Source organism: Carya illinoinensis, chromosome 14 (assembly GCF_018687715.1).
Source record: "Carya illinoinensis cultivar Pawnee chromosome 14, C.illinoinensisPawnee_v1, whole genome shotgun sequence".
NCBI classification, from domain to species: domain Eukaryota; kingdom Viridiplantae; phylum Streptophyta; class Magnoliopsida; order Fagales; family Juglandaceae; genus Carya; species Carya illinoinensis.
In genome coordinates, this window is record NC_056765.1 from 8,666,033 (window position 1) to 8,692,262 (window position 26,230).

The following is a 26,230-nucleotide window of genomic DNA, read 5'->3' on the forward strand; positions in this document are numbered from 1 at the left end:
ATGGAAACCTCACTCATGTATTCCAATGAGATATGGATATTCGAAAATAAGCTCAAATAAGATATTCATTTCGAATATGCGTCATTAATAACCGAATCGTGTTAGAGAATGTAACATATCAAAATTGGACACTGAGAGTCATATTTATGAATTAGTCCTGTCATATTCGGTCACCTCAACCTTTATAAATAACCCATGAAGTATGTACCATTAATGATTTAAAATTGATTAGTTTCTACCACTAAATCAGAGATTGATCACCTCAACCTTTATAAAATTAACAATTAGTATGCAAGCCATTGAATGTCACTGGTAAAATAGGTCGTACTACATTTTCTATTGCATTCTGTGGGTTGCCATGTCTTTTGTCGAGCCCCACTTCATGTCTTTAGTCTGACTCGTCCCTAAAAACAACACCTGAAAAAATTCAAGAGCAAGTGATTATGGTCCATTGGTCTAGACCAGACCAACCTTGTGACATGGTGCTGCTCTGGGCTGGCCCGATCATGGGTCCGACCTCTAAAGTAAGCCCCCACATGCGGTTAATTACTAGAATACACACGTTAAGGCCATACCTAAACAAACAAAGTGTTCTATTTTATATATTCGAAGTAGGGTGGACTGTCGATTTCTTGAAACTTCTACTGTCCTACTCATACCAATTCCAAATCACTTTCTTCTTATCATCCAATCAACTACTGTAGGTCTTCAAATCCAGATGAACATTTTTTGATTGAAAAAATGAAATTATATCATGAAAAAATTTATAATTTTCAAGATCGCACGCAATGAACTATCAGACACATTTTATAATAAGATTATTAGAAACTAAAGACATGCTGAATTCTTGTGGGAAGAGTAATGACGTTATTCTTTACCCACATTTCAATCATATTTACTGACGTGACTTTATATAATTTATCACTTAAATGGATAATTATATAAAATGTGTCATAATGTCATATATATGATTAAAGAAGACAAAAAATATGAGATAAATAACAATATTTTTCTTTATGAGAAATATCATCCATTCACAAAAGAGCTCTAATCACAAGAAATTTGTTCAGATCTGGTCAGTTATTTCCTGTAAAAATGATTATTTTTTACCAGAATACGCAAATAATTATTCTCGTTGCATATAATCTATTGAAAATGCTCATTTTTTCTTGTAGTGTCTTTCATCACTAGTTAATTAGATCCCAATGCAAATCACAAATTACATGCAAAGTTATTTTAACTTGCAAAACATACATGTACTCTATGTCCTATATATCATTATTATTAGGGAAATAAAAACTAACTAATCGTGTGATATTTGGACTTACTATATGCTTTCCTAAGAAAAAGAAAGCTCAAATGTGATGTACAAGATACCATGCATAATGCACCAAACTTTGGTCATATAAATATATATACAAATGAAATATAGTTATCCATCTCCAGCTATATACTTATCTTCCACGGCATGATTTTCTCTCATATGATGACCCCATTATTCGCATGACTAGTTATCATTATATACATGAGGGCATCCCCTTTGTACATGGTTTACTCCAACTTCATCTTTTGTGTCGGTCCACATGCCACATATTTATATTAGTTGGTTTCGAGATATATATGTTTTTTTTAAGATAATTGCTATACTTATAAAAAGATTCCACAAGCTGATACGATTTAATATAATATATTAGATATACTTTATAATTTACATTAATCTTAACATAGCACATCAATTTATATCGATTTGTGAGTTTAGTTTTGTAAGATTTGGTAAAATATTTCTCTTTTTTAAATATTATAATTATCATGATGGAAAAAGCTTGTCTGCCGCCCTACTTGTACCGCTACATTGTCCAGCTGGTCAATTTTTTTTACTTAATAATTTTAAGTGTATTGATGTATTTTTTTACTTAATGATTAAAAAAGTGATTACAAAAATGTGAAAAGAAAATTAAAAAAAAAAAACTGGGCGGTACGCCTAGCAGTATACTCCAGGTGGCATAGTAGCCGCACTGTTATCATGATATATATAAATTATTACCATAATTTCAACCTACATAAAAATATTTGGTCTGATCATTGTGTTCTAAGTTACATTAGAAAATGTATAAAACCAAGATCCAGTACTATAATTTGTTAATGCCTAATGGGGTTATCTTGTGGCGGCCGGCAGGGATCCAACAAATTCAAGAGGACCTGGTCAAGTGATAGGACGTACGTGGACCTGGTCAATACACGCATCATGTGCTGCTGCTGGAATCATACATCAACTTAGAGCATTCGTTGTATTAAAATTATCTTTAAAATTTGACAAAAAGTATAAATTTTTCATAAATTTAAAATCTTTCTATCTATAATCTCACATTAGATTAGCTATTGAATTCATCAAAATAATAATGTAATATTATTTTTTTAATAATAATATTTTTTTTTTCATTTTTAGCAATTAAACTAACTATAGGTACATTAATAATTTAATTTTATACTTATGGCTGACCATAAATTCAAAACTGAAATGAAACTAAAGTTGCAGGGGAAAAAAATGAGAAAGGAAAAATAAAGTATAACAGTTGGAAATTAAAATGTAGTAAAATAATTAGTTGATGAGTATATAGTAACCCTTCAAATTTAAAGGAAACTATAGATTTACTGTAACTCAAAACTTCCTATTTCTTATTTGATGAATCCAATGCAGCTTTGATTTACATATATTCATCATTTTATACATTTAGCTTGGCTTTTGATGAAGCCAATGCCAATACTCTTAGCTATGCATTTGGATGATCTACGGGATCATTAAATTTAAGAAAATAAAAGTTTTATATGTATTTATTTTTACTAATTTTTTTATATTTTATTAATGTAATTAATTATATTATTTTTAATATAAAATAATTATTTTGATTAATTATATTAATAAAATATATGATAAATATACAAAACTAATAACTGTATATGACAGAATTCAAAGACTAAATAATTTGTGTAAATTTGATGTGTGCATGCACAAGTCAATTGAAAAAAAGTGAGAGATTTGAAAAATTGAGTTATTGTGCAAATAGTTATGCAAAATTCATATAAATTATTATTTTTTCACTCTTATTTTATTATATTGAATTGACATTATTTATGCTTATTTAAACTTATTATTATCATTATTATATATATATATATATATATATATATAAAAGATCTCTCCTAAATGCTAAGATAAGAGCACAATTTTATAGAATGATTGAGCTCATTCAAATAAGATAAAAGAGTAAAATTAATGATTGAAGGCAAACGTGTCTAGGTCCCTCCTGTCTCTTTTTTCATATAAGAGGATGCTATTTCGATTACGCCTAATTGGTAGGAGGCCGCAGTCATCCGATGATTCCGATTATTACCCCCTACCATTTTTACCTAAGAAAAATAATAATAATTAAATAAGTGAAATACTTTTTTTTTTAAAATATGACGGTACCCCAATTTAATTGATAGTACTCACTTATGACTGAAGAATACTGTAGTTACAACTATAATACCTAGTGTTACAAATAATCATAAAATCCAAATCTAAGTATAAGAAACATTAATATAATCACTCTAATTATTACACAAATTAAGAGTTGAGCTATTGATATTAATGAAAAATTAAGAAAAACTGACAAATATACTTGCACAAAAACAATCAATCTAGTTAAATTAAAGATAAAACATAAAAACAAATCTACTATCTGCATCGAATAATATGTAATTTAGCTTGATCCACTCGAAGAGAGCTAAAAATGTCTTTCAGAAGACCATGTTTATTATTAGCAAAAACAATATCATTTCCATTAGATTCTAACTTGGCTAATATGTCAGCTACATGATTCATTTCTCTAAAAATATGGGAGATCCTCATAACCAATGAACTAGTCTTCAATTTAGCCTTATGTCAATATGTGTAACTCCTCCAAGGGACTTGGTCATTCTAATCCCACCACTCGAACACTAGTTTAGAGTCAGTTTTAATTTCGATATGCATAATATTCATATGTACATAGAAATTAAGACTATCTAAGTCACAAATAGATTATACAAAAACAATTATACAAATTGATATGGCTTGATGTGACTCGTAAGATTATAAAATTACTTTTATTATAAAGTATATCTAACGAATCAGATAAAATTATATCAGTTTGTGATATTATTTTTATATAATTCTTTTATAGGTGTTATTGTACTCTTTAGATAATCCTAATTGAAGAAAAGAGCGACATCTGTCACTCGAGAAATTCTCTTAAGTGAAAAAATTTGGCTTTTTTTTTCATATATTTTTTTTATACCTTTAAACATTTATAAAAAATGCACAATATCATTAAAAAATACTTCCTTAATCATTAAGTGAAAAAAAATCTATCAAGACTCACCGGCCGAATAATGTCTCGGTGGGTTAGTGTTTTCCTAGAAGAAATACTAGTTTTAGAGGTTGATGATATGAAAGGAGCGACTGTCAATTTTTGAAATGTGAAATAAATCTTAAAAATTTTCAATTTTGGCATATGTGAAATCTTTGATGGATGTTTCTACTAATAAGCTGAGTTACCAATAAACTATTTCATATATGTAAAATAGGAGAATGCATTATTGAAGAAAGTTAGGAAAGGACGATCCATCATCCATGCGCACGTGACAACAGGTGGCTTAAACAGAACGTTGCCATGGACATTGAACATATATAAAGAAGCGTCGCCACCCTGAACGCGGCACGCCCAATGACAAAGCAACTTCAACGTTGCTGAATCGCCGCAAAACTGAGAAGCCTGACTATACAAGCCGCTATATCTGGTTCTCTCTTATTTCCCCGAAACACTGGGTCTTCCCCGACTCTTCATATCCCTTTATCTAGTCAACGAGTCTCTCAAATTCTGTAACAGCATCGGTGAGTTCTCGGTCATTTACAGCTTTTAACAAAAGAGGCCAGAAAAAGAAAATGAAACCTCAGTGCATATGTATATACACGTTCAATTTACATGCTATGTATATTTGGTTAGACAGGAATGAAGATAAGGACCGTCTTTGATTTGTCAGGTGTTTTGAGTCTTCTTGGGATGGGTGGACGTTGGAGAATCAACCAGTTAAAGCTCCTCATGGCGGTGTTCATGGCGGTGATATCACTGTTTTTTAGGAGTCAATGTTCGTCTCTGAACAGCGAAGGTACATATACAAGCTCTGCATGATGTCCGTACAGTTCCCTTCTCGAGCTGATGCTTTCTTTTCAGATATTGAGTTTGATCGCTCTATGAAAAATAGTACTGCATTGAACGCAGGTTTGGCGTTGTTGAGGTTCCGGGACAGAGTGGTGAGAGACCCATTTGGGGCTTTATGGGATTGGAATGAGAATTACGGAGGGGTCGATCCTTGTGCTTGGTTCGGAGTGGAGTGGTCGGACGGGAAAGTGATGACCTTGTGAGTGGCATCGATATTATGCAGAGCATCTGTTCGTTCTTAGATATTTGTTTTTTGCTTTCCGATCTTAGTTTTTTCTTCTCAGAAGGCAACAGATTTAAGCACTTCTAAAACTCCAACCAAACACAACTACTTTAAGTGTGTCGGATATGTTGAACAAACTATGCTTTTGATCCAAGTTTGACTATTTCTATGCATGAGACCATATTCTATGACTCTGGTGAGATTCATTTTTCGTACACTTGACCAAGAAATCGTGTTCTAATCTAGATAATGATTTCAAGTTCTTGTGTTCATACAAAATGCTAATTAGAATGGGGTTCATGGTACTAGAGATGTGTGTCAGTGTATGCAATGGTAATGCTATAAATGCTTTTTCCATTTCAAATCGTTTTCAAGCACTCCTAATTCAATCTTCATTCATTCTTTCGGGAAGAGTCTGGAGACCATGGTAGCTAGTATGTACCTAAATGGCCACACTGCTTCTGACCATTATGTGTACCAAATCTAACTTCTAAAAGAATAAGTATGCAAGGGAATTCGGTTAATTGTTCAAGTCAATGATCAATTCAATTACAGGGTTTCGATCAAGAACCAAATTTTGATCTGCAAGAGTAGTAACTTTCTTGGAAGATACAGAAATTGTTGCTCGACACTCAACTTATAAAACAGCTGAAGTGATACACAGCCAATTTTAAAGAGGCAAGAGGCAAAGTAGTTATAGCTGCATAAGCAAAACTCTTCTACTGTAATCGAAAGTAATGCTGGTTCTGATAGAATTCTTATTTCTGTTTTATGCTATTCCTTTTATCCTACTGGTGGTGTTGATTCTTCCATCTTGTAATCCATGGTTTCTCGAATTTGAAATTTCTATGCTTTAAGTTTTAACCCTGCAGTCATAATCGTCCACTTGCAGGACTCTGAAAGATCTTTGTCTTGAAGGAACATTGGCACCTGAGCTTGGGGAGCTGGCTTACATAAAATCTATGTAAGCATATATATTTTTTCCTGAAAAACTCGATTTTGGTCCTTGATTTATATTTCTCTATTATAAATTGATTACTTAGGCTTAACTTCTACAGAATTTTACGAAACAATTCTTTTACTGGGAATATTCCAAACGAGATTGGGAAATTGAAAGACCTGGAGGTTTTGGACTTGGGAAACAATAACTTTAGTGGACCGTTTCCATCAGACTTCGGCAGTAATCCTATCTTGACTACACTGTAATATAATCCTTCTACATTTTTGTCTTCACTGGTCTTATATAGACGAGCTTCTACTAAGTCCATCCTATGTTTCTTACCTCAGTTTACTTGACAACAACAAGTTCCTTGGTACCATCTCTCCTGAACATTATGAGCTGAAGACACTTTCTGAATTTCAGACAGATGATAATAAGCTATTTGGTACTCCGAAGGCGTCCTGTAACAGTTTATCTTTTGCTTGGTAAGCAAGTTCTTGATGTCAATCTTCTCAGAACACTAGTACTTTGTATCTGTGATATAACGAGTATAACAATCTCTATGAAAAGCAGAAACAAGCTTGAAAATACTTTACTGCAGAGGAATTAGAAAAATGACGATCATGAAACTAAAATTGATAAACTTGCCTTGGTACATTAGCGGGTGGGAAAGAAATTTGAACTCATTTTTGCCACCTTGGCCACAATTCAGTTCAGTCATCTTGAAGATAGGTACATATAACTGATTATACATATTAAACGGTGGTTATAATAAGGAGGGCTAGCAGTTGGTTAATTCTAAAATATGTTGGAAAATAACATGATTAAAATACAGAGAGGGGAATAGTCGAATCTTATACTCATAAATGAGTAGATTTGAGGACATAATCTTCATAAAACTTCTTATGGGTCTGGGAATTAAAATTACTAAAGAAAGCTTTAGCCTTACTGTTTTAACAGAAGATTAGGATTTCTCTTTACTTAAGCTGGTGGCTTACCATGCTTACATGATTAGTGCGATGTCACTGTTCTAACCAGAAGTTTAAAGCAAATTTTGATCTCTGGCACTGGAAAACTTTTACACTTGAATTGATTCCAATAATTTCCGTTAGAAATCCTATCATATTATTACCCATGACTCCATGCTGATAATTCTTTTGCAATGTTAGGAAGAAAGACAGGTTTGGCGATGAAACTCACCGTAGGATGCTGCAGGTAGTGGATGATGTCTCAAATCCATCCAGAGGCAATGAAGACAACAAGAGGGCACTATCATCACCATTACCTTCTCCCTTTCCTTCGCCATCGGACTATTTGCCTCCGTTAGGATCACAGTCACCATTTTCACAGTCTACATCACCATTGTCAATTCCTCCATCGGCATCCTCATTAGAGTCTCCAATATCCTCCCCATCACAACCTCCTTTCAATATCTTCCTGACTCCATCAACATCACCTGTTGTTGCACCAACTCCTGCTTCAACAATTCCAGAAAATCCAACAGTAATGGTATCTGCACCAGCAGTTTCCCATTGGGATCCCAGTCGTTACCCTACTTCAAGTCCAAGCCAAGGGGTTAAACAGAATTCTAAAACAAAGCGTGATGTAGTTCTAATATGGGTTGGAATTATCGGAGGTTGCTTATTTATTTTGATTTTAGCGATCGGGCTTGTTTTTTGCAGAAGCAATAAGGTTGTTACTGTGAAACCATGGGCGACAGGGTTAAGTGGGCAGTTGCAGAAGGCATTTGTAACAGGTCATTCTTCTCTCTCTTAACAAAAAAAATCTCTGTGTTTGTAATCTGATCTAAGGCTCTCTATGCAATAGGACTACCATAACACTGCATGACTGAATTGCTAGCAAACATACACTGTCCACTAGTTATTCCTGGAAGACATCTGAGCCATGCATACAAACCAGTTAACTGATGACATCAGAACAACGGTCTAAGGAAACATCCATTCCTTGTTTCCCACATTTAAGTGTCATCTAAAAGGTTATGATTACCCGTCTTGTGGTCAAACTTCCTATGTAACTCCTTGTAAGAGTAAAACAAGTTTCAAACCTCCATGCATGCATAACAGATGAACAATACTTCATCTTCTAATCCCTCAGATCTGGTACAATCATAAATTATGCTTTATTCCCAACCTAGAGGTTTATGTACTGATATTTGACAGTCTGAATTAAGGTGTGCCGAAGCTCAACCGACCAGAACTTGAAGCAGCTTGTGAAGATTTTAGCAATATAATTGGTTCTTTCTCAGATGGAACTGTTTATAAGGGAACTCTTTCAAGTGGAGTGGAAATAGCTGTAACATCTAGTGCAGTGACATCTCCTGGAAACTGGTCAAAAAACTTGAAAGTCCAATTCAGAAAGAAGGTATAGAAGAATCAAATCTCACCAAACTTAGGGCATTCATTCTGACAGTTTCTGAGGGTCAATTCTGTTTATATCTTCAGATAGAGACATTGTCAAAAGTGAACCACAAAAACTTCGTGAACCTCATTGGATTTTGTGAAGAAGAGAAGCCATTCACGAGAATGATGGTTTTTGAGTACGCTCCAAATGGTACACTATTTGAGCATTTACACAGTGAGTACCTAAACTATTCCCTGTATGTTTAACAGATAGCAAATAAATGATGAGATCAATTTGTACTTCACTTAGCATTTCACAATTCTCTAAAAGACCTGTTTCATGTCATTGCTTACATACAAATTGCATTAACGGTTCCCAAAAAAAACAAAAAATCAGCACTTGAATATGCCTCTGTTGCTGCAGTTTACATTTATCATTATGTTATTCCTGCAAGTTAGGAAAATGGCTTTGGCTGAGAGGAAAATGCTATATAGTATATATCTTTTTTTTCATATCTACGATAAATGAATCTGCATGGGCCAATTTATGGGTCTGAAAATGTTCAAATATTTTATGCCTTGCAGTAAAAGAAGCAGAGCACTTGGACTGGGGAATGAGACTCCGAATAGCTATGGGCATTGCATACTGTCTGGAATATATGCACCAGTTGACGCCACCTATAACCCACAAAAACCTACAATCCTCCTCCATATACCTGACTGAAGATTATGCAGCCAAAATATCAGATTTCAGTTTTTGGAATCATATAACTGCAGCCAAGAGTGAAACAGATGTTATGGACCTTTCAGAAATCCCATCAGTGGAACCAGAAAGCAATGTTTACAGCTTCGGTCTAATCTTGTTTGAAATGATGACAGGAAGGATTCCATACTCTTTTGACAATGGCTCTCTTGCAGATTGGGTATCAGACTATCTAAAAGGAGTGCAGCACTCGAGAGAAATGGTGGATCCAACTCTAGAATCTTTCCAGGTGGATGAGCTTGAGCAATTGTTTGAAGTGATAAAATATTGTCTCCAACCTGATCCAAAGCAAAGACCATCTATGAGTGAGATCACAACTAAAATGAAAGATATCACAGAAATGGGGCCTGATGGAGCAACACCAAAACTATCTCCTCTGTGGTGGGCAGAGCTGGAAATAATGTCTACAGACTAGAGTTGAGAGTTGAAGTTGACACTTGAGTAGATCTTGAAGTCTCCGTGTATCCTTTTTCTGTTGATTTTAGTTGGAGTGAATTGCAAGGTAGATGAGACGGTAAGATATTTGTGCAGAAGTAAGAACTGGCGGCGCATGCTCCTGCTTGCGCTCTTGTTTTGTTCTTTTTTCAATGTTTTTCACTTTTTTGGATGTTCTAAGGTTGTACAACTTCACCATAAGAGATTATGCCATCAACCTCGACATCAATAAATGTGGCTTTTCAAGAATTATCCACTCTTAAGTTTATGGTAGGTCATCTCACTCAAGTCAGCGACTACTTATCTTTAACCTGTAACCACCTCACCGTTCTCCCACTAATCTTCACCATTTCCAGAAGCCTAGACGCTTGGCAGTTACATCTTGAAATTACATCAGGAACAAGAGAATTATTCCAGCGAGTATGTTGCCTAGGAAACATCTCAAGGGAATATACTTTCTAAGGACTTTGTATCACCTAACCCAGCATAAACATGAAAAACAAGTCTTTTGGGTTAGATGTGGTCATTGAAGTAGAAGCAAAACCGCTCAGTTCACTTACTCGAGGGAAAGTTCCTATTTGATTTCTAGAGGAAGGGAAAGTTCCCATTGCTAAATCTGGCTTGAAGGACTTAACCCTTGTTTGATCTTCCTACAGCTTTAGATTCATTTTGGTCATCTATCATATTATCCATATGTTTATTTTTCTCCCACTCCCAACCATAGAGTTCGAACAATAATTTTTGAAAATCGTGGTCCATTTTTGTAGAAAATAAAATGTAATAAAAAAGGAGATAGAGAATAGAGAATGAGGGAGAGAGTCCCTATCTATAATAATGAGAATAGAGAAAAAATGGAAATATAATAAATCAATAATACTAATTGATGGTGATTGATTTATATAATAAATTAAAAATGATAGAAAATAAATCATATTACTATATATAATAGTCGAGTAATCAGTAATGCTAGTTAAGTCGTGGAGTATTCAAATATTATACAGTCGTTTTAAAAAAGAGCAAAGTTTATTATTAAAAAATTAATTTCTTTTCATATAAGTCCTGTATTTATTTATACTTTTCAAAGGGGTTATATAAGACCATCACTTTTCTTTTTGGATATTGCATTTCTATACAGAGCCAAAATAAATATATTTTTGAACTCTGAATGTATTGATCGATGCCATCAACACTGAATGGGCGTTTACTCCAGACTGTTTATCTTAAGAATTTTTGTAATCAGGAATATTTGTTTGTTTCCGCCTTCTTTACTAAGCAGTCTCGATGTATGATTACAACTTGCAAACTTATCCGAACAACGACCATTGACCAAACAGAACGTAAACCAGTCAGGAGAGGAGGCAAGCGTCAAGACAAGTGAGTCAAGTACGTAGAAAATTAAGGTGAGAAATCTGACCTTGCTGTGTTTTTCAAATATCAGTTCTCGGACGGTGCAAAGCAGGCCAATTGTCATCAACTTGGGCAGATGGACAGAGGCTATTAGTATTAAAAACCACCAGATCTTTGCAAAGATAAGATGCTTGTCTATATACGGCTGTGGTTGGTGTGCTCGGGGCTGGAAGCATGTGTGATAAATGAGACTCGGGCTTGAAGCATGAGTGGCATTCACTTCCTTGTCATTTTTATGCTCCCAACTCATGACTAACCACTTCTATCAATTTCATCAACCACAAATTGGGTTGTTGAAATTTTTGATTGTCATATAATTATTTTACAACTAATGATAATATTTCATAAAAGAATAAACTCACATATTGTGATTTGTTGTAGTATATCAGATTATAATTTTTTTTTAAAAAATAAAATAAATATAACGTATCGCATCTAGCAACGTCAATTTATCAACTTTACTTTTAGCAAAAACCCTGCATAATCTATTGAAAATAAAGATACCAGGCCAAAATATCAAGTCCAACTTGCCATTCCTGGCTTATTATAATTTAATTGATTAGTGCTTTCTCCTTTACAACCTAGTCTTCTTTCATGTTCACGACTCGCATCCTCCAAAAATATTTTCCACATACAGTAATTGAACACAGCAATATCATGTTAGAATGTTGAACTTCCAGGATGAGTAGAAATAAGTTGATTGGAGTTCAGTGGCAAGATGGAGTCTCTCTACAATAGTCTTGACATAGAGAAAACAGAACTTACATCTTATATAACCAGAATATTCTTCCTCCATCAAGTTCATCACGGTTCACAATGATTTCCAAAATCTACACCAGCACTCTTAAAGAAAAGGAAGCTCTTAAGTAAAAGAAGGAAAAAGAATACAATAATAATGGCTTACAACAGCTTCCTCCTTTTACTGTGTACAGCTCGACAGTGCATATAAATACATGAAAGATGTCCAAAATTTACAATGTTATTGTAATGTTATAGTATTTATTGAACTCTACTTAATTACATTGTGCTAAAACTCTATCATTATGCTTACAACAATCACCATCTATCCAGTATTTGTTCCCAAGAACAAGACAACTTTATTCCTAATAGCCTCCATCAAACGGCCCTTCCAACACTTTTGTGCAGCTCAAAGCAATCCAAACTATACAAAATCAACATGTGAAAAGCACCTAGAAATTGGTGCTTGTATTAACATGTAAAATCCCAGCGAGAAGTGCTTGTGCTATAAAAATCTAGAGTAGAAAACTATGTTTTGGAACAGATCGGCATTGACGAATCTCACGCATTTGAATAGAAGTTTTCAAAGCGTTTTCAAAGCATTTTCAAGACCCAGAGCCTGTGTTTCTTTATATACAGATAAACAATAGAAGGTCCAATCAAACTTGCATCAGAGAGGCGCTTGCAAAGCTTGAGGTAAGTGTCTACATTTCCAGAACGATGGATTCCTTTTCTTACTCCCTGCAGTACAGCTGCCCTGTCCAAATACTCTGGATGAAAGCCCAGATCAAGCATTTTAATCAGTGTTTCTGCAGCATCATTGAAATGCCCTCCTTTAATGTAACCCCTCAATAACCATGATAGGCTTTTCTTCTTGCGCAAAGAACTTTTAACCTCGATTCTAGTAAGCAACCGTGAAATAGCATTGGCCTCCTTCTTGGAAGCACAGATGGCTAGAACAATATCATAAAGGTCTCCGTCAGCCTCTTTACCCACAAGCTTCATTTCCCACAACTGCCTTTCGGCCTCCAGTCCCCGACCAGCACAAATATACATAGCAAGGAGCCTCTCATGTACCGCCCCAGAAAGTGAAGAGCTTCCCTCTTCAATCACCCAACTAGACAGTTGTACTCCATCAGCTAAAAGATCAGACTTATACTTTTCAACAAGCCCAACATTTTCTACATCAAGCTCTGCGATCAACCCATCCCTAGCAAAACCTTTCAACTTACGTAAAGCTTTCCCAAGTTCATTCAGCTCTTTAACCACAGCTGTCATTGCAATGAGGTAGCTGTAGACCTCTGGCTTCAACCCAGATTCTCTAAGATGAATAACCAACTTGACTGCATCCCTATAGTTACCCTCAACCTGACAGGATGCATCTCATGTTGTTATCCGTAAAATTTAATTCAAGACTAGGAAAATAAGTACGCAGGAAACAAAAGGTTACAAAATTAAAAATTAACCATGGATTAGGCAAAAGATGGTAAAAAATCCGCCAATCTCACAAATAAAGTTGATTAACAATCACTAGATGAAACATAGTTCACTACATGGGTTCGATCCATTTGAAGAAAGTGGTTGGCATCCGACACATTATACAGTATATAGCAATTAGTATTATATTCGGAAGACTAGCAAAATCTATGTATTTTGTCCGAATTATGAAGACTTACAGATTTCAACGCATCTTAGCATCAGAATAGTAATATTTGACAGAAACCCAACAGAAAACGAGTAAATATAAAAGCTATTGGTGATTGAGCTTCGACAATCAAATTTGTCCACCAAACATGAAAGCAAACAATAAGCTTTCTTCCAAATTAAACCACAACACGATTAGAAACTAAAACTACAAGCAAGGGTGAATGGAATTTAAAGCCAACATGATATCAAAAGCAGCAAAGACAAAAATTCATAGATGAAACAGGAATATGCTAAATTCCTCAATACTCACCATCATCTTCCAAGCAAGATACCCGGTTGGGCCTCCTTTATTCCCCTCCCCACCATCCTCCTCCGCAGCACCACCAATCCCACGCCTCAACACCTCCTTCACAAAAAAAACCACCTTCTCCCTCTCCTTCTCACCCATCTCCCAATACAAAGATATCACCTTCTCCACCATGCTAAATTCGGGCTTCAACCCAACACAGTCCATGTCCACGAGCAAATCCACCACGTCCCCAACATCATGTTCCTCCTCGATCAACTTCTTCACCCAACCGCACATTAAGCCAACCATGAGTTCCATGGTCTCCTTGTCCACCCTATTCTCCTTCTTCAGCCACTCGAACACCTCGAGCGCGCACCACGAGTCCCTCCCCTCCTGCGCGAAGTACACCAGCACCAGCTGTAACTCCCTCGCCGAGAGCCGCTCGTTCATCTCCTCCAGCACATCTGACGGCTCCCTCGCCATCCTTTCCAGCTCCTCAATTGCCTCGAAAAACCCTTCGCCCATTTCGTCCTCGTCGTCGCTCGTCACGAACTGGTCCAGCTCAACCGACCTGAACGATCCGAGTTCTCGGATTCTGCTAGGTTTCGCGACCACGAAGCTAGGGTTTCGGTGGTAATTGCCGATTCTAGTGGAAATTCTTGAACTCCGACAAACCCGGGGAACAAAGAACCGGCAGCGCCGAAGCGAAAATGACGAACAAAATGAAAAACTGGATTCGGTCGACGAAGCAAAATTGAACGCAGAGGCCATTTCTTTTCGCTCAAATTTCGAAAGAATCAAAGTATTTAACCCGTGTTTGGTTGCCGCCAGCGTTTCGAAGGAAAAGAGTGAAAATCAAAATGGTAAAGTTCAGATCAATCGAAGTCAAAACGTTGTGTTTTTAGCCATAATTTCGAGGTAAGTTCTTGCTTTCTCGGGGTTCCCCGATGGTCAAAACCGCACCCAACAGAAAAACATAGACAAAAGAGTTCACTTCCTTTTCTCTTCAAGTAAATTTCTCTGCAGAAAAACAGAGCAGTTAGGTCTCCGCTCGACACAGAAATATAACTCGAAGAAAGGTCCCATTGGAGGATGACAGATTAAGAAAACAGAAAACGGGACGAGTAAAGTAGAGCGAAATCGGTAGGGATATAGGAAACAAAACAAGATTGAAGGTGTTCGGGACTAAGCAATGGTTGTATGGCTCATGAGTGGAGCTTGTCAGCCATGGCTGTCGATTGCCACCGCTGCAAGACAAAAGCCGTCCTTGTGAGGACTTCGAGAGGCAACGTGTTCGTAAGGGGACTTCACTTCACAGCGACTCCTAAGTCTAATGCGTATGGCAGTTTACTGAAATGTCCTTGGGTCGGTGGCTCTTTGTAAGGCGGAGCCAAAAATATGACGATCCGAATTTGAATCCGCCGGCTCCATTCTGATTCTAACAAAATGTAGTCCGAGTCAAATTTATTTTTAATTTTTCAATCAAGTGGGAGGTGTTATTGGACTAACTTCGACTCTAATCTGATCTGACTTTATGCTCTGACTCGGATTCCATCATTCCGACTTTCCCTCTCGAGTCTAGTCTCGAGTCTAAATCTGACATTGAATCTGACTCCGATACGATACATATGTTATAAAAACATATATTTATCTATATATTAGTATAGTTATATAGTTAATTATATAACCAAAACTTATATAGTTAAATTCAATAATATAATAGTGTGAGCTAGTTATTATAAAATAATATAATTAGACTAAGAATAGTTTAGTATATGTAAACATTATAATATTACTATCATACATAATCAAATATAGAAATAAGTTAAACACTAATATTTAAATAAGTATAGTATAATAAGTTAATAAAATATATACTAATTTACTAAAGTATAATAACATATAATTAGAAACTGGAAAGTCTAGTATATAATTAAGCTAGAAATAGGTTAGACATTAGTATACTAACAAGTCATACTAATATATAATGACATGTAATTCGATATTATAGTATAAGTCTTCTATAGAAACAAATTAGAAATTAATATAGAAATAATGTACTAATAAGTCTAGTATAATTAGTTAATAACACATAATAATAATTTATTAAAATATAATAACATGTAATTAGACACTAAAAATAGTATGTAATACTATATTATGATAACATGTTATTAGACACTATAGTATAAGTATAGTATAAAAATAAGTTAGATATTAGTATAGAAGTAAATTAGCAGTAATTGATTTAGTTTTAATTTTTAATTTTTTTATAAAAATTGAAATTTGAAAGCCCATACTTTTTTTTTTAAAATGGATAAATATGAAAGTAAAAAATAGCCTAAAGCTGAAAGGCCAAATCCAACTCCACTCCAACTTGAGTTTGAGTCAGATCAGAATTTACACAACTTGGAGTCGGAGTCAGAATTCGAATTTAAACTCTGACTAAGTCAGTGGTCACCCCCTAGTTTTTTTCTCTTTTTGCTATAATTGACAAAGTAGTTGTTTATTTTGCTTTTAATTTCATGTTTTATTTTATAATTTTTAGAAATTCTCTATTCATTTGTTGAATGGATGGAATGTCAATGTTGTCAAGTTTCATGGTTAGTGATTGATCTGCGTGTCATTTTTTATTCTTAGTTGTTAACCTTCTCATTTAAACCTTTTATATTGTTATACTTCTTAAATAAGCAACCCTATTGGAATGGTGATTTATGCGTGCGAGGGCTGGCCTGTCCTACTTGGTAAAACCCATGGGCCATAAGGAGAATGGGCTGAAAGGACTCAGGAAGAAGGGCCCGGGCAAACCTGCCACTAGGAAACTCGGCCAGTAGTTTGCCCCTATCTCCTATCTCGGCGCATTAATGGGACTAGGATTCCATCTCTTAAAGAATCGAATGCATTAAATATGTCCGAGAGTGGCCTCTCCTGAGATCGAACCACTGTACCTGGCTCGAGTGGCTGCATTAAATGCCATGTCCTGCCGTTTCGGCAAGGAGAATGAGGACCATGATGGCAGTTTTATGAGGAATGGGACACGAATAAAAGCAGGTCCGTGACACGAAGGAAAAATAGGTTCTTTCACAGGTAAGACTCATCCTCTCCGTTTTAAACATTTAAGCTCCCACAATAACTAATTTGGGCATCAAAGGCTACCTGGTCCTAACCAACCTTTCCTTCCCTCTTTTGCAGGCATTAGATGGTGATTACAACGACGGCTACAAAACATACCTTAACACCTATCTTTTATGAATATTGCTTGGACCAGTGAGGATTTTTACTGATTTGTTTCTTTTTACTTAATGGTTAAGGAATTACTTTTTAATGAGTTTGTGATTATTTTTTTTAATGTTTAAAAGATTTAAAAATTTTTTGACAAAAAAGTAGAATTTTTTTTTACCTTCTCAGTTAGGATCCTCGATAGTTGTAGCAGGATCGATCTTTCATCTCATTTGATTCTGACTGATGTTATATGTTTCAACTACTTACAACAAGTTGAGATTTGTTTTTTTAAAAAAGAGGACAATCCCTCAATTTTATTAAAAAGACTCATTTATGACATAGGAATACTATATTACAAACAAATCTACGATTACAAAAGTCTTTAACCAAGGTTTCAAAAAATTCCTATACCTTTACAATATTTCGATGTAACTATTCAAAAAAATCAAGACTATATAATAAGAAAACTAAAACAGAAGTTTCCATATAAAGTTTGGCAAACTAGGTTTATCAATAACAAAGATTTCATACAGTTGTTGAGGCATATGTAAAGTAAAAGAAAAAAGACAAAGTAATAATTGTTGCTCCAAGGTTAACTAAAATATCTGTCCTTTCATTGCTTTCTCTATATATGCTAAAGATCAAAATCCATAAATTTGTCGAAATCAAGTATATCTTCCCAAAGATCCACATACCTGCAAGTAATGCTTTTCTTATTTTTATACTAATTAACTACCTGCAAAGCATCTCATCTGATTCAACAATGATATTATAAAAACGAAGTTGGTAACATAAAGATATGCAAGCTTCAAGTGTAGAAAGTTATGCAAAAACACTTATACCAGTCCTCAATTAATGGAAAAGCCATGCATGAAATGACCATAATGAACACAAAGGATCCAACCACAACTAGCAAATTCGATGTTGCCCTCTAAGGCTCCATTAATGTTGAGTTTTATTCTATCAATAAGATGATTTTGTTATAGAACTATCGAAAAGGAAAGAGAGAGATAGATTTATTATAAAACTTTCTAAAAGGAGAGAGAGAGATAGAACTCAGAGAAGTTATGAAATTTATGAATTTCTTAAAGAATTCAACGATATATATAGGCGTACAAAGGGAACTATGCTAGCTTACTATGCAATAATATGCTGACACTATGCACTGTGCATATGTCGGCCATTTACTATGCCAGTTACTATGCAGTACTATGCTGGCACTATGCACTGTGCATTATGTCGACCATTTACTATGTCAGTTACTATGTAGTACTATGCTGGTACTATGCACTGTGCATTATGTCGACCATTCACTATGCCATTCACTATGCAGTACTATGTTGGCACTATGCACTGTGCATATATCGGCTAGCTCAAGGTGATCATACAATTTATTTTACAATAATGTTATTTTACAATACTCCCCCTTTGGATGACCACATATAATGAATATGCCTCGTTAAAATCTTGCCAAGGAAAAACCCTGTGGGAAAAAAACCAATGGCGAAGGAAAAATAGTACAATATTCATGTGTACCGTATAATGCTTTAAGATTGCCTCATTAAAACCTTGCAAAGAAAAACCCAGTGGGATAAAACCTTAGCGAAGGAAAAAGAGTACAATCAGTATAAGTCTTCAAGACATTACTCCCTCTGAAAAGTGCATGATAAAAGGTCTTCAAATCTCCGCATTCCAATGTTCTGCACAATCTTCTTAAATGTTGCAGTTGGTAATGCTTTCGTGAATAAATCTGTCAGATTATCACTTGATCGTATCTGCTTTATTTTAATTTCACCTTTCTCTTGAAGTTCATGAGTATAAAAGAATTTAGGTGAAATATGTTTGGTTCTATCACCTTTGATATATCCTCCTCTAATTTGAGTAATACAAGCAGCATTATTTTCGTATAAAGTTGTTGGGCTATCATTAATCACTGGAAGACCACACTTTTCTTGAATATGTTGGATCATTGATCTTAGCCAAATACATTCTCGACTTGCTTCATGAATTGCAATGCTCTCTGAGTGATTTGAAGAGGTAGCAGATAATGTTTGTTTGACAGATCTCCATGATATAGCAGAATTTCCATAAGTAAATACATATCTAGTTTGAGATCTACCTCTGTGTGGATCTGAAAGATAACCTGCATCTGCATATCCAACTAATTGTGGATTTGAACCATGTTGATAAAATAATCCCATATCAACCGTACCTCGAAGGTATCGAAGGATATGTTTAATGCCATTCCAATGTCTTCGAGTTGGTGCGGAACTATATCTTGCAAGTAAATTAACTGAAAATGCAATATCAGGCCGAGTGCAATTTGCAAGATACATCAGGGCTCCAATTGCACTGAGATAAGGTATTTCAGGACCAAGAATTTCTTCATTGTGTTCACAAGGACGAAATGGATCCTTTTGCACATTAAGTGATCGAACAACCATTGGAGTACTCAGGGGATGAGCTTTGTCCATGTAAAAGTGTTTCAAGACTTTCTCTGTATAATTTGACTGATGAATGAGAATTCCATTTGGCAAATGCTCGAGCTGCAGGCCGAGACAAAATTTCGTTTTGCCAAGATCCTTCATTTCAAATTCATTCTTTAAATATGTAGCGGTTCTTCTGATCTCTTCAGGAGTTCCAACAAGATTTAGATCATCAACATAAACCGCAATAATAACAAATTCGGAGTCTGATTTCTTAATAAAAACACATGGGCATATTGGATTATTCTCAAATCCTTCTTTCAATAGATATTCGCTAAGGAGTTTATACCACATGCGTCCGGATTGTTTTAACCCATATAAAGATCTTTGAAACTTAATAGAATACATACTTCTGGATGTACTCAGATTAGAAGCTTCAGGCATTTTATATCCTTCAAGGATTTTCATATATATGTCATGATCTAATGATCCATATAAATATGCAGTAACCACATTCATCAATTGCATATTCAATCTTTTTATAACTGCCAAACTGATCAAATATCTGAATGTGATTGCATCCATAACAGGAGAGTATGTTTCCTCATAATCAATCCCCGGTTTCTGCAGGAAACCTTGTGCAACAAGTCGTGCTTTATATCGCACAATTTCATTGCTTTCATTACGTTTACGTATAAATACCCATTTATATCCAAAGGGCATTACACCCTTTCATGTTTGTATAATTGGTCCAAAGACCTCTCGCTTTGCTAGCGAGTTTAATTCAGCTTCAATAGCTGATTTCCATTTTGGCCAGTCATCTCTACTTCGACATTCTTCGACAGTTCTTGGCTCAATTTCTTCATTACTTCTGGTAATGTCAAGAGCCATTTTATATGAAAATATGTTGTCGACAACAGTTTTATTTCTATTCAAAATTTCTCCTGTACTCATGAAATGTATCGAGATCTCGTTATTTTCAGGTACTTGTCCCTCTTCAAGGGAAGACATTTCATGAAATACCTCTTCAGGAGGTTCTTTCTCAGGAGATTTACTCTCTTCAGGAGCATCAATTACTCTTATGGCCTGTGTTGGTATGGACTCTTCAAGAGTACCAAATTCATTTTGTATTTTCCTCTTCCGAGAAATTTTGTCCTTAGCACCAATAGGCCGTCCACGCTTCAGGCGTATCTTAGATTCGCCTATTGCTATTTTGGCAACTTGTCCTTCAGGGACTGCAATCCTTGCTGGAACATTAACAGCAGGAATATATGATTTTACCACACCTTTAGTGTCAGTAAATACATCCGGTAATTGGTTTGCAACACTTTGCAAATGAATAATCTTTTGAACCTCTAGATTACATTCTTTTGTACGAGGATCAAATTGGGAAAGAGTTTTATTTTTCCAAGTAATTTCCTGTCGTGCTTTAGGCACCGACTTCTCATTACCCAATGTTGGAAAAATGGATTCGTCAAAATGACAATCCTCAAAACGTGCCTTAAACATATCCCCTGTAAGAGGCTCAAGGTATCTGATAATAGATGGAGAATCAAACCCAACATATATCCCAAGTCTACGTTGAGGGCCCATCTTTGTACGTTGTGGAGGTGCAATTGGAACATATACAGTACATCCAAAAATACGAAGATGAGAAATATTTGGTTGCTGACCAAATGCAAGCTGTAATGGTGAATATTTGTGATATGCTGATGACCTAACTCAAATTAATGATGCTGCATGAATTATAGCATGTCCCCAAGCAGAAATAGGAAGATTTGATTTCATGAGTAAAGGTCTAGCGATTAGCTGAAGTCTTTTAATCAATGATTCAGCTAAACCATTTTGAGTATGTGTGTGGGTAACTGGATGTTCAACATCTATTCCTATTGACATGCAATAATTATCAAAAGCTTGAGATGTAAATTCTCCTGCATTATCCAATCGAATAGTTTTAATTGGATAGTCAGGGAATTGTGCTCGTAACTTAATTATTTGTGCAAGAAGTTTAGCAAATGCAGCATTTCTAGTGGAAAGTAAACAAACATGTGACCATCGACTTGATGCATCAATTAAAATTATAAAATATCTGAACGGTCCACTTGATGGTTGAATAGGCCCACATATATCTCCATGAATCCTTTGTAAAAAAGATGGAGATTCAAAACCAACCTTTGAGATAGATGGTTTGATAATCAATTTACCTTGAGAACATGCAGAACATGGATATTCATTGGGTAAGATAATCTTCTGATTCTTTAGGGGATGCCCATACGAATTATCAATTATTCGTCTCATCATTATTGATCCCGGATGTCCAAGGCGATCATGCCAAGTCATAAATATTTTGGGATCAATGCACTTCTGGTGCATTACAACATGTGATTCAATTGTTCTCATTTTTGTATAATACAATCCAGATGAGAGGGCAGGCAGTTTTTCTAATACGAGCTTCTGGCTCGAAATTATTTTAGTAATGAGAAGATGCTCTTTATCGTCTTCGTTAATGGTTTCAATATGACAACCATTACGATGTATATCTTTAAAACTTAATAAATTTCTTCTGGATTGTGAAGAAAATAGAGCATCATTAATGCAAAATTTGGTGCCATTAGGCAACACAATATAAGCTCTTCCGGAGCCTTCAATTAGATTCGATGAACCGGAGATGGTATGAACATAGGCTTTACTCAATGTTAGATTTTGAAAATATTTTTTATCCTTAAGAATTGTGTGAGTTGTAGCACTGTCAGCCAGACATACATCTTTATTATTCATCTCGGAGATAGAAAGTTCATCAATAAGACTCATGATTCTACAAAATATATAAAACTTTCATTACTAAAAAAAAAACATTACAGAATAAAAATATTTTACAATAATATAAAGGAAATACATTAATTAAAAAGGAACACTTCCATGATCAACTCTACCACTAGAATCCTCAAAGAAATCAGAAACATCAAGACTTGTAATATCTTCTCCATCTATAGAATTTAAAGCATATGATGGTTCAGCAAAATTTGTTTCAAATTTCTTTATTTTTTCTTTTATGGAAGATTGGTATAAGTCAACCAAGTGTTTAGCTGTACGACAGGTACGAGACCAATGTCCAGTCATACCACATCTATGGCATTCATCTTCATATTTCTTTACAAATTTATTTTGAGAACCTTTGCCCTTTTCTGAGTTGAACCACTTCTGGTGGTACGGTGTATATCTATTATTTTCCCTTTTAGTGTGGTCACTTCTAGGACCTCCACTTCTATAGTTTTTCTTACCACGTCCACGCCCTCTTTTTCTTTGAAAAGATGCACCATTCGCTTCTGGGAATGATGTAAATCTAGTACCATTCACTTCAGGGAATGATATAGAACCAGTAGGACGTGACTGGTGATTTCTTAATAAAAGCTCATTATTTTGCTCAGCTAATAGAAGACAAGATATAAGTTCAGAATATTTCTTGAACTTTCGCTCTTGATACTGCTGCTGCAGGAGCACATTCGAGGCATGAAAAGTAGTATATGTCTTCTCTAACAAGTCATCATCAGTGACTTTTTCACCACATAATTTCAATAGCGAGTTAATTTTAAAGAGTGTAGAGTTATACTCACTAACACTCTTGAAGTCTTGCAACCTCAGGTGCATCCAATCATGACGAGCTTTTGGGAGGATTACAGTTTTCTGGTGTTCATATCTCTCCCTTAAATCATTCCACAAAATAAGTGGATCTTTCACCGTTAGATACTCAGTTTTTAATTCTTCATAAAGATGGTGCCGAAGGAAAATCATTGCCTTAGCACGGTCCTGCAGGGACCCTTGATTTCCTTCTTTAATTGTATCTCCCAGGTTCATTGCATCCAGATGGATCTCAGCATCAAGGATCCAAGATAAATAATTTTTCCTAGAAATGTCAAGAGCAACGAATTCCAATTTTGTAAGATTTGACATTTTCTACATATATAAATCAGGAACATAAGTATGTTTAATATTTCATATTCATTTTGAAAACTACAAAAAATATATTGAAAGACTTACTTGAAGTAGAGGACTATTAGCTTCAAGATCGTCAGAACTCTCGTGCTGATAACGTGTTATAGAACTATCGAAAATGAAAGAGAGAGATAGATTTATTATAAAACTTTCTAAAAGGAGAGAGAGAGAGATAGAACTCAGAGAAGTTATGAAACTTATGAATTTCTTAAAGAATTCAACGATATATATAGGCGTACAAAGGGAACTATGCTAGCTTACTATGCAGTACTATGCTGACACTATGCACTGTGCATATGTCGGCCATTTACTATGCCAGTTACTATGCAGTACTATGCTGGCACTATGCACTGTGCATTATGTCGGCCATTCACTATGCCAATTACTATGCAGTACTATGCTGGCACTATGCACTGTGCATATATCGGCTAGCTCAAGGTGGTCATACAATTTATTTTACAACAATGTTATTTTACAACAGATTTAACCAACGGCCAATATGAGCTTTTGTGTTTTAGTCTCATGGTTCATGATTAATACAAAATTGTGCTTCTCTCTCCAAAAATATATGATTTCTTTTTGTTGATTTAAGCATCTAACTATCTAAGCATCAGATAGTCCCTCAATGAACAACCTCTTACTGTCTTTGTTCAGAACGACAAGAAAAAAAATTAAAACAAAAACAAAATCAATCACACATGAACATAAGATTTATGTGATTCGGCAACGTACTTACATCTACGGAGCTACAAATAATTTTGTTCTCTTAAAAGTCGAATACACAATGCAACAGTACACATGAGTGGTCATATGAAAAGTACAATATATATGTGGTGAAGCCCTAATTAGGGTTAGCCGATAATTCCTAATTAAGGGTAGGGTCCAGGGCTGACTCTTTCATTAGACAACTTAAGCAATTACTTAAGGCCTCTAGTGGAAGAAGGTTACCCAAAAAAACATATAATTAGAATTTTTTAAAGAAAAAATATTCAGTTAAAAAAATTAATTAATTCAATAAAGAACATCAAAAATATCAAATAAATATTATGTCATTATTAGTTTTAAAAGTATTCCACATAATAATTATTTTACTTAGTCTCATTCTAAGAATAAACTTCTCTTTTATCATTATGACTTAATATATAATGTGAAAATTATAAATAGTAAAATTCAATGTTCGATTCTTCATAAAATTTTTTTGTATAATCATTCGAAGAGGCAATGGGCCATTTTTTCCCAAATGTGTAGGTTATTTATAGAACTTTATTGACATTAATAATTATAATTGGTTCTAGTGCTCGTTTGAATACTAATAATATCTTAGAATATCTGTAAAAAGGAGTAAAATAATTTGAGTTAAGATGTTTTATTGAATTTTTGAAAAAGAAGAGAGAAAAGTTGAATTTAAGAATATCTGAATATACATGAGAACAATTGTGTTCCCAAATGGGTCCTAAAAGTTTAAAGCATTTCTTGTAAAATTAGATTTGATAAAATCCTCTCTAAATCAACAATTTCAAATAAAGATTAATTTGCCTATTAGTTAAAAAATTAGGTGGTATAAAATCTTAATAAGTAATTTTACTTTGCAAAAAGATTATATAAACAGATACGACTTGAGTTTATTATTCTTATTCATGAGCCTCCTATCATTAGTACCTTTTTTGTGATTTTTTTATTTTATTTTTGATAAATAGAACACTTCATTCAAACTTAGAAACATCTTACATGGCAGCATGATCAAACCAAATGGCATGATCAGCAAAATTAGGGAGATTTCTCCACCACATTTGAACATCCAAAACATTCCATGCATATCTAGTCAAAGTATGAGCTACTCCATTACTCTCTCGGTTCACATGTTCAAAGATAACTTCCTAGAAAAGACTCAATAAACTCTTAGCTTCCATAATTAAGTTGCCATTAGCTGATAGAGACTCATGTGCAGCTTGTAGTTCTTGTACAATAAGCAAACAATCAGACTTAATAACTAGTTTAGGAATACCCAAGGGAATGCACATCTGCATCCCCCTAAATACTGCAAGTAACTCAATTGTAGCCGGATCATTCACTTTATTTTCTGAAATAGTAGCTGTCATCACCACCTTTCCATTGTTATCCCGTAAAATCATCCAAATCCTAGCCTTTCTCAACTCTGAAAATATAGCTCCATCAACATTAAGTTTCAAAAAACCATTAGAAAGGGATTTCCACCTACAAATATTCTTCACAGCTTCACCATTTAAGAACTTTAAATCTGAAAAGGATTTCTACAAAGAAATGGCCATATTAGCTGCTACACAAGGAGTCATATTCTCATTTTTCATTTTCATCTTATTCCTTCTATACTACATGCCCTAACATAGCACAAACATTAGAGTAAAATCTGCATCACTTCCATCAGCCATCACACATCTTACATTTTCAATAAAGCATTTATCTGGTTTGAACAGTAATCCTATTGGAACAAATCTCTGCCATATTGCTCTTAATTGAGGACAAGATAACAATGCAGATTAATATCTGCTTCCATCTCTTCACAAA

General features: G+C 34.7%; 2 protein-coding genes across 2 annotated transcripts; one reads left to right on the forward strand and one right to left on the reverse strand.

Annotated features, from left to right (window-relative positions):
- The first annotated feature begins 4,725 nt into the window (after positions 1–4,725).
- LOC122295192 (inactive receptor-like serine/threonine-protein kinase At2g40270) lies at positions 4,726–10,213 on the forward strand. Its single transcript, XM_043104302.1, has 10 exons — positions 4,726–4,915; positions 5,032–5,190; positions 5,304–5,442; positions 6,359–6,430; positions 6,510–6,668; positions 6,754–6,891; positions 7,576–8,162; positions 8,598–8,788; positions 8,869–9,001; positions 9,352–10,213. Exons 2-10 carry the CDS (start codon positions 5,034–5,036, stop codon positions 9,942–9,944), a joined length of 2,169 nt encoding a protein of 722 aa, XP_042960236.1. The 5' UTR covers positions 4,726–4,915; positions 5,032–5,033; the 3' UTR covers positions 9,945–10,213.
- A 2,054-nt stretch (positions 10,214–12,267) lies between these two features.
- LOC122294422 (pentatricopeptide repeat-containing protein At2g30100, chloroplastic-like) lies at positions 12,268–15,393 on the reverse strand. The gene is made up of 2 exons (XM_043103154.1): positions 14,067–15,393; positions 12,268–13,477 (listed from the first exon to the last, which is right to left on the reverse strand). Exons 1-2 carry the CDS (start codon positions 14,814–14,816, stop codon positions 12,704–12,706), a joined length of 1,524 nt encoding a protein of 507 aa, XP_042959088.1. The 5' UTR covers positions 14,817–15,393; the 3' UTR covers positions 12,268–12,703.
- Positions 15,394–26,230: the final 10,837 nt, after the last annotated feature.